This window comes from Hyalella azteca, unplaced genomic scaffold (assembly GCF_000764305.2).
Source record: "Hyalella azteca isolate HAZT.00-mixed unplaced genomic scaffold, Hazt_2.0.2 contig14662, whole genome shotgun sequence".
NCBI lineage: Eukaryota > Metazoa > Arthropoda > Malacostraca > Amphipoda > Hyalellidae > Hyalella > Hyalella azteca.
Genome location: NW_025944539.1, coordinates 37,379 through 51,664, shown reverse-complemented (window position 1 = coordinate 51,664; position 14,286 = coordinate 37,379). Strand labels below are relative to the sequence as shown.

General features: G+C 39.9%; 1 protein-coding gene across 1 annotated transcript in view; it reads right to left on the bottom strand.

Annotated features, from left to right (window-relative positions):
* The window catches only part of LOC108667928, a 58,032-nt gene extending 45,016 nt beyond the window's left edge, over positions 1-13,016 (bottom strand). The window contains exons 1-2 of the mRNA XM_047884123.1: positions 12,975-13,016; positions 11,550-11,615 (exon numbers count right to left, since the gene is read on the bottom strand). Coding sequence (XP_047740079.1) covers positions 11,550-11,615; positions 12,975-13,016 — 108 coding nt within the window. The remainder of the gene's footprint in view (positions 1-11,549; positions 11,616-12,974) is intronic.
* Positions 13,017-14,286: the final 1,270 nt, after the last annotated feature.

Here is a 14,286-nt window from a genome sequence, read left to right as displayed (position 1 = left end):
GATGGGAGTAAATATGTTCGTCGAGCCGAGAGAGAGACACGGATCGTTGCATCGAAGTTCACATCAGCGAGCGGCTTGAGGCTGCTGCGGTGCACGTCTTGAGCAGCTGTTCATGAGCATAACGTCGCATAAATAGTTCAGAGCCAAATTGAAAACGGTAAGCGATGCGACATTGACTTTAATCGAACCTGAAAGCTATATTATTGAATCGTAAAGCCCTGTCCAGCGGGCAGTCTTGAAATGCAAGTTCTTTAATTATGAGTGGCAGACCGTTACCAGGAAGCGGCAATATAAAACAGACAACGACGCAGATAAAAGAAATTCAATTGAAAATTCAGCGAACCTCACAGTAACGTAAATCGATACAAAATAAGTAGCGCTTCTCTTACGAGCATAAAAGCAAAAATATAAATTTTTCACGCCAAGTATTAACTAAACGCCCTGCGTTTGTTTCGGTCGCTGCTTGAACGAAACCAAGCACGAGCAAAAATCTGATATTTTTCACCGAAATTATTTTTTTACCGTTAAGTCTAAAACAGAAATAACGTTTAAATCCAAGACAGTGAATTCAGACTATTTCTCGGGCAAAAGCAGAACTACTGTTACGTGAAAACCGTACGAGGTGAGTCATACCTCGATTACTGGGGCCATACTTAAAAAAAAGTTAAGAGATCGTAAGTTCATCAGCCAATCATTGACGGCCTTCCAAGCAAAATCCACCAATCATAGACAAGAAAATAGAGCGTAAGTACTTACGTACACTTAGCGAGTTTTGAAAGTATGGCCCCTGATCTTTAGAATAAATCCCTGAGAAGGAGGCTGTAGGCTGCTCATTGGTGACCGTGTTATTATGTTAGTATAATAGTCTTTGTAAAAATGTTAGTATTAATTTATTGTAGAAACTGGATTAAAGCAAATACCTTGCCAATATTGAGGAAAAAGGCGATTGCAGAAAATAACATAACGGAATGAATACGTAACATTGTAATCACGATTACGAGATAGAAAGTATATTATATATTATATGTATGTATAGTATATATTATAGTATATATTATATATTATGTAGTATATATTATATGTATATGTATATACTCATAATATAATATGCCGAAAGAAGTATTCGGCAGGAACGGATTCGGAACTCAGCATCGGGCAAAGCTGTCAGAAGCAAATTCCAGTCTAAAATATGATCTGTGTTGTGCTGCGGAGAGGCATGAGCGTTTGCGGAATAGATGTGCTATAAAGAAAGCCACCTCATTCTTGAAGGCAATAAAAATATTTCCGTAACTTTCTATTAAATTATTGTTTTTCGGTGGTACAAACGAATTTACATAAAAAATTCTAAGAGTTTAATTGCTGTGATCAACATTGAATAATTTAAATACTTAAATAATAACATTCTAACCAATTAAAACAATTTAAAATACTGAGCTGGAAGACAGAGTATACCTGTGCAACGTATGTACTCTGAAAAAATTTAACTCAGTACTCACTGCAGTGAGTGACAGAGAGCGCATTTTCTCGTCGACGAAAACTTTAGGTCACGGACGGATGGACAGACAGACAGACGGACAGACAGACGGACAGACAGACGGACAGACAGACGGACGGACATGACGAGCACAATAGTGCATTTTTTCCATAAATGAGAAAATGCGCCAAAAAAGGTTGGATCGTATTGTCCGCATCGTGACAACTTTTTGCACGGATGACTGATACCCCCTCTTGCAGGTCCAAACTGGGACAGCTAGGATGACCCACACGGAGGCAAAAATGCATTGCTATTTGGACAAAATCTCACTCATTTCTCTGGGTGCCTGCATGCTGATCGAAAACACCAGCGGACTTTCGAAAGTGACACGGAGTGGCCCGGCTGTTGGTGGTCAGCGTATACGTGGTACGCCGACTGCCAGGCTTTCTACGAGAACCTCGTACATGAACGACACTAAGCGAGCCTCAACCTCAGCAATGGCAAGGTAAAAGTTGCACGTGCACGTATGAGACTGCGAGAGAAGTGAACACAAAGAGACAACAATAAATTCCTGGAATTGATGGCAAGGTAAAAGTTGCACGTGCAAGTATGAGTCTGCGAAAGAAGTGAACACAAACTGACAACAAGAAATTCCTGGAATTGATGGCAAGGTAAAAGTTGCACGTGCAAGTATGAGTTTGCGAGAGAAGTGAACACAAACAGACAACAAGAAATTCCTGAAATTGATGGCAAGGTAAAAGTTGCACGTGCAAGTATGAGTCTGCTAGAGAAGTGAACACAAAGAGACAACAATAAATTCCTGGAATTGTTGTCGAAAAGTAGTTTATACGCGAATAAATGTACACGTCACGAACCATTATACGAATACCACGAAGAAAATAGCGCATGGAACTATGTCTGGATTCACCAAAAAATACATTTTTTAAATAAATACAATATAAAGATATCAAGAAGACATTTGTGAACATTTGATCATATAAAAAGATTTTATACAGATTATAACAGACAGCTATAAGTGAAAAGGACGATCTAGTTTTTGATATATGATCATGGTGCCATCGAAACCTCTGAAGCCACGTCGTTCGTGGATGCCACACAACATGCATTAGCGGAAAAATATAAAAATGCAACAATGCAACGACCGAGTGACAAGCATGTGGATAGTCAATCTTCATTATTTAAAGCAGCAGGCATTCCAGTTCAAACATTAGATAGCCATAAAAGGGACACACGGCAATTAATGGATAATAAACTGGTCAATAAAGGATTTAGAGAGCACGTCATTAAATGCAAAATTAGGCGCCTCGCATAAAGTCGTGAACATCATCTGGCTTTTAAGATCAGCGATGTGAGCGCCTGAGTAATGCAGTTTATTGGCTGCATCACGATGTGTTAACGCTCCGACGACCTCCAACAAACGATGGACAAATTCTGTTTAAATGTGTCTCGATAGCAAACTAACTCAGCTAATGGATGAGGATCAGTAAGATCACGTTCTCTCACCTAGAACTCGTGCAATTTTAAGAAAATTGCGCTTGCGAACTATAAGGACGGTTAGTTTTTTTTACATTTAATGGAATTTTGAAAATGATTTTCTGAGGCTGCATAAATCACGTATTGCTCCTAATTAAAAATTACTTAACGTAACAAAACTCACCTAAGTAATATATAACAAAAGGACTATATTTATGTTTCCTTTATTGGTAGAATAAATCTGTTATAGACAAATTAACTATTGAATAACTACACTAAAAAATTCTACAATCCCAAGAATTTAACAAACGACTTCCAGCTAGTCAAATATTTTATTATTATTAATATTCTACGAAGCGCTTATCACGACGTTTGCTTCAACCGAAATCTGAGGATAAATTGAAAGGAAACTGCCACAATTAACCTGCCATCCAAGGCTGTGTATTTTTAAAAAAGGGAATTCATAAATCGAGGAATGATTTTTATGTTCATCGCAGAAATCAAACTGGCTATTAATTGTTGTTACATGATAACAAAATTACGAAGTGGTACGACAGATTCAAGTTGGAAATGTACATATATACGCAGAGCAGAGGCTGTAATAATTAACATTCAACGTCACGACTGTAACCTACGCAGTAGAAAGCAAGCACTAGAATGATAAGAATGCTGCCGTACCATTGGGTTCAACAAGACTCAAGGGATACCCCACATGATCTGCATAAAAAAGTAAAGCTCAGCCTAATATATGCATTATACCAGCTCCACTGCAGCAACCCATACTGGTTTTTATAAACAAAACCACTGAAGCATACCGTTCAACGAAGCTGGCGCCACAGTCGTAACGGTATAAACTTGGGGCATTATAAACGAGCGGTCTTGAATGTAGTTTAAAAGTTCTCACTCACCTCGGCAATTACGAACTTTACGGTCGCTGTAATAAAGCTAGAACTTGATGACTGGCCATAAACAGGACGCCTCCAAGCCATAAAGACTGTTAAGTACGATGAATTGATAAAGCTAGCACAGCCACGCTAGGCTCTGCAACGGAACAGTACTCTTAACAACAAACGACGACACGTAAACCCAGGAAAGATTGTGGCCAAGCTGTGTCGAATGCCAGGGTAAATTAGCTATGAATGCACGCGTGTCTTGAATGCGAAATGACGATGCGGAGTGAAACAATGCAATTCTTTCGACTATTGAGAATCATCATCAAGAAATACAACGGTAAGGAGTTAGAATGTGGAGACTGGTCATCTTGAGTTCAATGCAATAGGGTAAGGAATTAAAACGCGGATATCGGTCATCTTGAGTTTAATGCATAAAACTACGAGGATTGTCCAGATAATGTTAATCGCAATGAATGAAAAATTTTGCCATAAATCATCAAACAGAAAAGAATTATAGAGAAAAACATGGTCAGAATGTAGTAAAATAAACAATAATATCACTGCATTCATCTAGCTCCCAAAGTATAACTTGAGACGTACACACTATTTTTAGAAAAGTGGTACCTGTTAGCAAGAGATAACTGCCTAACTGTCGCTGGTTGGAGAAAACATAATATGTAATAATGCATAGTACATTTAGTATACCACACAATAAACAAATGTGTAATAAACATTTCAGAGCTCAGAACCTGCCTGGCGATGAAGCACGTACGAAACTAATGGACTTATCATGCCGAATTAATAACAATAGAATAAATTAATGAATCGTTGAAGCTTATGGCCAGCCCCACAATGAAGCCAATTGAATTAATGAAGCTCATACCAACACAGGCAATCAACGTGGCTTGTCTTATTAATTCTTTCTAATCACGTTCAGCCCAACTTATCTGACCAGCTGCTTTCTCATTTAAATTGTGTTGTGCGTAACGGTTGTGTTATAAGTAACGGTTGTGTTCTAAGTAACGGTTGTGTTCTAAGTAACGGTTGTGTTCTAAGTAACGGTTGTGTTCTAAGTAACGGTTGTGTTCTAAGTAACGGTTGTGTTATAAATAATGGTTGTGTTCTAAGTAACGGTTGTGTCGTACGTAACGGTTGTGTTATTAATAACGGTTGATATAAGTAACGGTTGTGTTATAAATAACGGTTGTGTTATAAGTAACGGTTGTGTTATAAGTAACGGTTGTGTTATAAGTAACGGTTGTGTTATAAGTAACGGTTGTGTCGTACGTAACGGTTGCGTCGTAAGTAATGGTTGTGATTTTGTTCGAGGTAAAATAATGTATTCGTTAATAATGAGAGGTATTATGATGAGAGGTATTAAAATGAGAGGTATTATAATGAGAGGTATTATGATGAGAGGTATTATGATGAGAGGTATTATAATGAGAGGTATTATGATGAGAGGTATTTCAAGATTCTAGAGAAAATCGCACCTAAATGGATGGAACAGATTCTCTCGTAAGCTGCACAGGACAAAATAGGGGAGTGTGGTAATGTGAATAAAAACACCAATGCTGCCTTGTAAACGTTGAATTACAATTCAAAGCGGGTACGATGCGAGAATGCATTAAAGAAGTGCCAGCCAGTGGTGCTCAGTGGGTTAATGAACTAATTGAAAAAATAACTTGAAGAATAATTCACACAAACAAACTTAGTTTCACACACACAGTTCCCTTCAATAAAATAAATTGAGAGTAACCAGTCAGCAACAATATAGTTAAGTAACCAAACAAAGTAATAAGTTGCCTGAAAATATTTAAATTGCGGTACTGTAGGCCTAAGAAGAACATTTGAACCAAATTTGCATCGTAACTGAACCAAATACTGAGCTGTCCTGGCCAAGAACGCTCAAGAAACGAACACTGTGAGAAATGAGCGCGACTGATACGGAGAAGGAAGATCGGGTGTTCATAATAACACGGCCCGTGACGCGCGTCTCCAAGACAAATCCCAGATGCGGTAACAACAAACATAGCAAGGATGATGTGGCATATATTCCAGTGCCAGCTACGTACACGCTAGGGGAAGATTAATACGTTCAAATGGAGCGTCTCCAGCACGTGATTAACACGTGGCTGGTGTCAGGTTTTGAATAATTGTCGTGTGGTCGCCTGCAGGTGACAGCAGTGCAAGAGAACGATGGTAGTTGCCATGTGGTTGGTTAATGGTCATACCATGCAACATAATGACAGCAATCTCCATGGTCTGGATAGGTATAATGTATAAGATAATCTAAGTAAATTGCATTCAGTTTCATGAGAGTCGCACTTGAATGGAAACTAGAGATTGAAGTCGTCGTATGAAGCTCAACATTTATAGTGAGAAAAAATAAATAAAAAACTTCAAAGGTAAAAAGGCAAGACATTAGGTGAATTAGAAAAAAAAACACCAGAAAAAGATTAGAAAAGTGAAATCTTTCGAGGAGGTCTCAAGAATCAAAAATTATTCCTACTAAAATAGATCAGCAGAGAGCGATCTGCGTGCCAGAAAGCAACTATCAGGAACAATTATATAAAAGCTTGCAAATCTCCAACCAAGGACATCTAACGCATGACAATCTTTTAGAAAGAAAGATGTCAGTCATAAACTAAGATCCCTAAATATTCGCCATAAATTCTTATGGCGAACCACCACACCATTACGATTTTCTTATCGTCTACCACAACACCATTACGTAATTAAATTGCAAATCATAAGTGACTTGAGGAAATCCACGGCCGGGCATTTATAACTATTTTAAGTACACGTTGCAGCTTAAGGGCACGTAGCGGCCGTTTTCTCGTCTGTGATTGGTTGATTTAGCTTGAAATGCCATCGTTAATTGCCATTGGCTACCGGAGTTATGAATTCTTAACTATTTTTGATACTCCAGCACCAGTGCATAAGTGTTTAGTCGACGCTACAAGCGGGAGCGACGATGTTGCAGTATAGGGGACAGCGCCGAGCAGGGGCATCAGCTAGCAGGCCGCGGTTGTCAGTTACAACGAGAGGCTCTTAGGCCGAGAGGCTGAGGCCTCAAGCGGAGGTGGGTCTTTGACCTGCGTCGGTCAGTACCGTTTATGCCTCGACAGCAGCGGCGGCCCGCGGAGCAAGCCAAGACACGGACGAAGCAACAGCAATGCAAAGGGGCAACAGGAAACGTTCGGAGCAACAGTAGTAAGAGCAACAGCAATGCAAAGGGGCAACAAGAAGCGGACGGAGCAACAGTAGTAAGAGCAACAGCAATGCAAAGGGCAACAAGAAACGGACGGAGCAACAGTAGTATGAGCAACAGCAATGAAAAAAAGGCAACAAGAAACGGACGGAGCAACAGTAGTATGAGCAACAGCAATGCAAAGGGCAACAAGAAATGGACGGAGCAACAGCAGTGAGAGCAACAGCAATGCAAAGGGCAACAAGAAATGGACGGAGCAACAGCAATGCAAGGGGCAACAAGAAACGGACGGAGCAACAGCAATGCAAAGGGCAACAAGAAACGGATGGAGCAACAGCAGTAAGAGCAACAGCAATGCAAGGGGCAACAAGAAACGGACGGAGCAACAGCAATGCAAGGGGCAACAAGAAACGGACGGAGCAACAGCAATGCAAAGGGCAACAAGAAACGGACGGAGCAACAGCAATGCAAAGGGGCAACAAAAAACGGACGGAGCAACAGCAATGCAAAGAGGTAACAACAGTTATGAGAGATACAGAAATACAAGGAGCAAAAGCAGCTGTGAAAGCAAATGCAGTCATAAGAGCAACATCAGCAGTATGAGCAAAAAGAGCTGGAAAGTTATCAGTAGAATAGTAGCTTAAAAGCAAATGAATAAATTAGTAGAAATAAAGAAATAACAGGAATTACTGTCTTGTAAAAATAGCAGGCAGCTGAGACTAATGTTTACAGACAAGATGAGTACCTTGAACGCTAAAGTTGAGTTAAGTGGAGTTAACAGAAAGAAAATAAAGTAGTGATACGAGTCGAATGCTAGATAGCAAGAAGCGAAAAACACTTAGAAGAGTTTATTTCAATAAATTAATTCATATCACAACTCAATTTGGTCACAGCTCTTGCAGTAGCAGAAGCAAGACTGCGACGTCAACCATTCAATAGCGAGAGCTACAGCAGGATACTTGGAATGAGAGCCAATTTGGCAGAAGCAACACCGAGACAAAATATAAGTGAAAGGGTTGGTAGAGAATAAAAACGTAGGAGACAATTTGTAAGAGTATACTAAGTAGCAGCAAGGATATAAAAACTACAAACTGCAGTTAATAACAGGGGTTTAAAAACAGGATTACTGTCATTAGGCAAATCGCATATGTGTCCCCTCCAGGCCGACAATGAGAAATCTTGAATGGACCCACCGCTAAACAAAACCCATTGGTAATGAGGCTATTCAACGCCCATCTCTATACACGATCCTAATTATGCTCCGTTACACAATTAGGTTACTAATTGATAACTTGATTGTTACTTAAAATTTGAATCACTATTTTAAGAAAGTATTAGAACCATGCGCACCACCTGTATCGCAGGAGACGGTTTGTGCGCATGATAGTATAAACTATTACTTGATTTTATGGAGGTATCTCTTGTATGCGTTAATATCAAAGTTATTTAAAAAATCACATGGGAATAATAGCGAAGTCAGTATTTACGAAAGTACCCTAATCATGCGCAGCACGCGTAACATACAAAAGTACCTATTGCCTAATTTTCTTTAATTATCGCTTACCAGTCCACATTGCAGGCTTAAGAAGCCCTCGAGCGCACGGCAATCACGGTAAGTCCAACAGTCAGTTCTCCGTACGGTGACTGCGGTAGGGCAGTGGCTTTTCAAATGGCAAAGCAGGGCAGCCTTGCACGAGAATAATTTTAGAGATCAGCGAAATTGCAGACGTCGAGTTAATATAATCAGGCTTGAACTGGCGGAGCGTGGGCGACGGCAGAGCTAAAAATATATAACAAAGAGCACAGCTAGCGTGCAATGCAGGTAGTCAAAAAATGCACTGCATCCAATACTTAGTTAATACACGGAGCGTAGAGCGAACAGAAGTGTCATCGTACCAAAAGCTTCGTCATAGTACCAGTGAATAATTTAACCAGGTAAAAAACGATAGTTGGCATGCATGCTTAGGTGTTCACAGTAGCTATAGATAATACCTGCATGGGTGCAGTCGGATCATTCATGGAATACTTGCATTATGTACACATTGCCTCAATCCTCCAAAACGAATCAACAAGAATTCAATTAAGAAAGCGTCACTCACTTCAAAAAATTAATGGGTCATATTGTCCAAATAGTGATACATTTTACCCCTAAGGCGCAAGCAGAGAACGGAGGTTGCACTGATATGTCCTTCGGCCAGCCAAACTAGGTGAGGATGACACATACGTTGGCAAAAGTACATCACAAGTTGGACAATGTTTAACTCATTTCTCTGAGTACTACAAGGTGTCGGCTGCGTAATACGTCATATCTTTGTGCAAAGATCAAGCCAACTTCTTCATTCTGTGCCACTTCTAACACTAATGATAGCTTCATCAATTATTCCTGCCTGCCTCTTTATTAAAAATCCTAGGCGTGTTCAAGAAATGTCAAGCCCGTCTACGAGAAAGTTAGACATCCCGCTGCTTGACGGAGATCGAATTCTTCAGGTCATATTACTCGTGCATCTAAACTGAATCGTGCCATTTGTTCATGGCAGAGAAGACAAAACATTGCTTGTCTCGTAGATGGTGAAATAAACCTTGAGCTGACAGCACATAGATGCTGAGAGGAAAATGTTCGGGTGGTAATGGTGGTTTTAGAATGCAACCAAAATGCTGTAAATTAGGATTACTGTTCCCCGATTGTTCATGTATAATAGCAAGTCTGATACGTAATATGAGCAACTCGCAAACAATTAGGCGTGCGAGCTTCAGGTACGCCTGATTAATTAAAAATAAAATCATTGCGAACAGACAATTTACAAAGGATTCAAGTAGATAAGAAAGGTTACCCGTGAATTGAGATAGAAAATTATATGGAATGCCTTAACTTTCCTATAGTGAAATTCTGTACAAAATTCTTGTTTGGGCTATGGAGCAGCGGCAAAACGACGCATCAGATGTGAAATTCAGCACGAGTCATTTTATCAATAGTATGATTGATGGTCTTATTCGAAGGACTGATGATAGATGGCATGCATGTAGTCTTCGTTCTTAAGTCGAATCAAAGTAGTGTTCATGCAGGTGTACTGAAACTCTAATTTTGTCATTATTTTGAGTGTTACATTAACCCTCGACAGTGCAATTCGTGTTTAAAGTCTATTACAAGCGCAACCCTTAGAAGACAGTTCAATTCTTGGTCTATGCATGGAAGCATGAACACGAGCTGTTCTTACCTAAATGCCTGGTGAGAAGAGCGTCAGTGGACCAAGGTTCAAGAGACTAAAATTTTCTTCGTGTACTGTAGCTGAAACAGAGTAGTTCTACTGCGTAAATTTTAAAAATTTTCAGGGATTCGTAGAAAAGACTACGTGCAATGCTTTATGCCCGTGGCCACCAGCAATATAAAGCGCGAAAATTTAGTGATATTTTCACCGTCTATTTTCTGGAGGATAGCAATGAAACATGGTGCTTACAGATCAGCGGCATTCTCGATCGACGACGTCAATTTTAAATTCCCAAAATGCATCGTATTCAAACATGATCCAATAGTATTTATAGTTTTGAATACATTTTTCCTTATTAATTTCACTACAATAATATTTGCCCGTAGATGAAAGTCACCGCATTATTTTTTCTGATTATTTGTTATTGCAAAAGAAGTTTGGTGTCTTACGTAAGGTACCTAGAAATTTCCATGAGCGCTTATTCGCCAGAGATAGACGAGACAAGAGTACATCGCTATGCTGGAAAGCATCAGAAAAACATCCATCGTACGCCGCAGATCGGCGAGGATAAGGACAAAAGCAGCGGCTGTTGCATAGAGTTAGGTGTCCGACCCATGCAGGCTTCTGACAGGCAAATTATAGACCGTCTTGCCATGACGTAGCCAAACTACTTGAGCAGCAGAAGCGCCGCGGCCAACACGAGCTTTGGATTGCTCATGTCAAGATCGGTATTGTATGCAACTGCACAAATATCTTCATGTTTAACGCTGGTAATTACATAGATTTTTAAAATGAAGGGTTAAAATTTGCAAATGAGAAAAATTTCGTTTGCAATTAGAGGCGAATGAGACGAGCATCAGGAATCCATAGATTATTGAATAAGAAGAATATGAACAAAGACCGACAATTAGTGATCTCATGTGAGAATAAAGCGTTTCGACTCTAGTAAAAATTTTATGACACATTCATTTCTTCCACTGCTGCAATACCAGTGAGCACTGCTTAAAAAAATTTTTGACCAAGTAGCATTGGTCATTTTTTAATAATTGTTCAAGGATAAAGAAATAATTTTTTATCAATTCCACAAAAACAACCGTATGCATTTAAGGAATATCTAATGTAATTAAAAGAGTGAAAATTACGCCAACACTCAGCAGTAAGATTAATCGTATAATGAGTACAGCATAGCTGATTATTAACAACATGCATAACTGAAAGCTAAGTTTTGTTTTAAAATCTATTGAATTTTAACAAACACAATCACTGACCAGGTCATCAACAGAGTAGGTGAGTTCACCGTCGTCGTAGAGCACGAACCACCTCCTCTGCCATCGCTGCAAAGAAAAAAAAAACCATCAGTCGATATCCTCAAGCTAATTAGATGATTAACAACACTAATTATAACAGTGATAAAGAACCATTATCTAAGACAGTATATTTTCACGACACAATTTCCCCCGTTCACGGTCGTTGTAACAGTAATAATTATTGTGCTCTATTAATTATTAATCCGCAATACTAAGCTGAATTAAGGACATGAAGCAAAAGAGAGAAATGAGGTACTGAGAGCCGCATCGCGCTGATTTCGATGACACCGAGGGTGAAACTAAGCCTGATTCTTCTTATTTAATACAATAGTAGTCTGCCTTATGCTTATAAGTAATTATCACTGGGTTAGGAACTAAACAATTTAACTAATAGAATTGAAATGAAAAATAATGAAATAAACATAAAGGTATTATCGTTAAGAAAACTGCTCTTTCTTATTTTTAAATTTAAACAAACCAAATCATGAGAATTCATCTTCTATATTTTAAATACATCCTATAATTTCTCATTAAATCTCCCTAGGAATTAAGGTACCCATAGTTCATTTAGGAAACCAAGCCGAGGCCATGCTGAAAGCAGCACCTTCGACAGCTTAAATTGTACACCATAAATCGTCGAACTAATAATATTTCACAATTTCAATCATTCAACTAAAGTTAAAACCATATTCAATCGACGAGTTAAAACGGGTTATCGTGAAACATGAGATTAATCCCATTCCTCAGCCCGGGAAATAAGTTTAACCCTCTACCGCCTGACATGAGTAACCGGAGCAATATTGTCACAAGCCTACTTCCCAAAAAGAATACGTTCTACTGAGCGCAAAATGACTTGCACTGATGGTTGCCGCCACGTACGACAACTCATACGGCGGTAGAGGGTTAAGTTGAAAGTTATGTTCCCGGATTGTGACATATACGGCGGTATAGAGGGTTAAGTTGAAAGTTATGTTCCCGGAGAGTGACGTATACGGCGGTAGAGGGTTAAGTTGAAAGTTATGTTCCCGAAGAGTGACATGTACGGCGGTAGAGGGTTAAGTTGAAAGTTATGTTCCCGGAGAGTGACGCATACGGCGGTAGAGGGTTAAGTTGAAAGTTATGTTCCGGAGAGTGACATATACGGCGGTTGAGGGTTAAGAAGGATTTGCTAGCAAAGACATGAGGCCATCCATGCAGGCGGTGTGCGCGGGGCCTACGTACGGAAGAGGCGCAAGATCAATCATGCGCCTGGGGCGAGTCGTGCCGAGTGAGGGGCCAGCAGCATTCAGATCTCCACTGACGGGACCACAGCGCACGGGAGGATATTATTACTTATGATCTTCTGAGAACACTTAGCGACTTAGAAATGTTTGCTGACGAGCTGACCTTCAGATCTCTACTGACGGACCACAGCGCACGGGAGGACATTATTACTTATGATCTTCGGAGAACACTTAGCGACTTAGAAATGTTTGCTGACGGGCTGACCTTCAGATCTCTACTGGCGGGACCATGGCACAGCGCACAGCAGGATATTATTACTTATGATCTTCTGAGAACACTTAGCCACTTAGAAATATTTGCTGACGGGCTGACCTTCAGATCTCCACTGACGGACCACAGAGCACGGGAGGATATTAAACTTATGATCCTCTGAGAACACTTAGCGACTTAGAAATGTTTGCTGACGAGTTGACCTTCAGATCTCTACTGACGGGACCACAGCGCACGGGAGGATATTATTACTTATGATCTTCGGAGAACACTTAGCGACTTAGAAATGTTTGCTGACGGGCTGACCTTCAGATCTCTACTGCATGAAGGATACAAGATCTTTCGACTGCCCTGCTCGTCTCGTGGATATATTTGCATGCATGCTTACCTGCAATTTTTTATGGTAAAAATCAAGTTAATAAAATTTCATTTCTTCACGGTACACGTTTTATTCCGAACGGTATTGCATAACTAAACCATAAACGCACTATTTGTATGTCATGTGTGTCCTCTAGAAAAACAATACGCGACAATTCTTCTGCATCAACTAGATCAGCATACTAGGTTTCAATAATCACAAATAAATCATTACAAGAGCACAAGTAAAATAAATAATGCTATGTCAGGACATAATTGTGCATAAGTTCAATGGCAACACGCATCTAAACTGGTACGCAAAAACAGTTTGGATGGAAAGCGACAATATTGGAGAATAGAAATGAACAAAGTTGGAGTTCAAATAGGAAGAGTTTTAGGACGATATCGCCGTTGTGAACGCATGACGTGCCGGCACCAGTGACAACTGCACATGTAACACATTTCGTAACCAGCAGCAATAAAATGACGTTGGTTGGAAGTCTGAGTAATCAGTTCTCATGCATACACGCACCGACTGCAGCATCGGAATTTCTCTTCCTATCGCACGCACTCGAGACACGAATTTACGAATTTATGCAACTTGCGGAAGCCTGATCACACGAGCGTTTCCTGGTCCCGGAATGATGTACGGATGACGAAGCTGCGTGTGGGTGGTTTACAGTTCACGGAAACTGACGGCTCTAATGAATCCCAATAGTGTATTTTCAATGCAACTTTCACTCCGCGTCCGTCATACACAAGTAAGCTATGAAAAATATCGACTATAGTAGCTAATGATATTGGAATACATTACGTATTAACGAGCTCATCTTGCAATGTATCATCA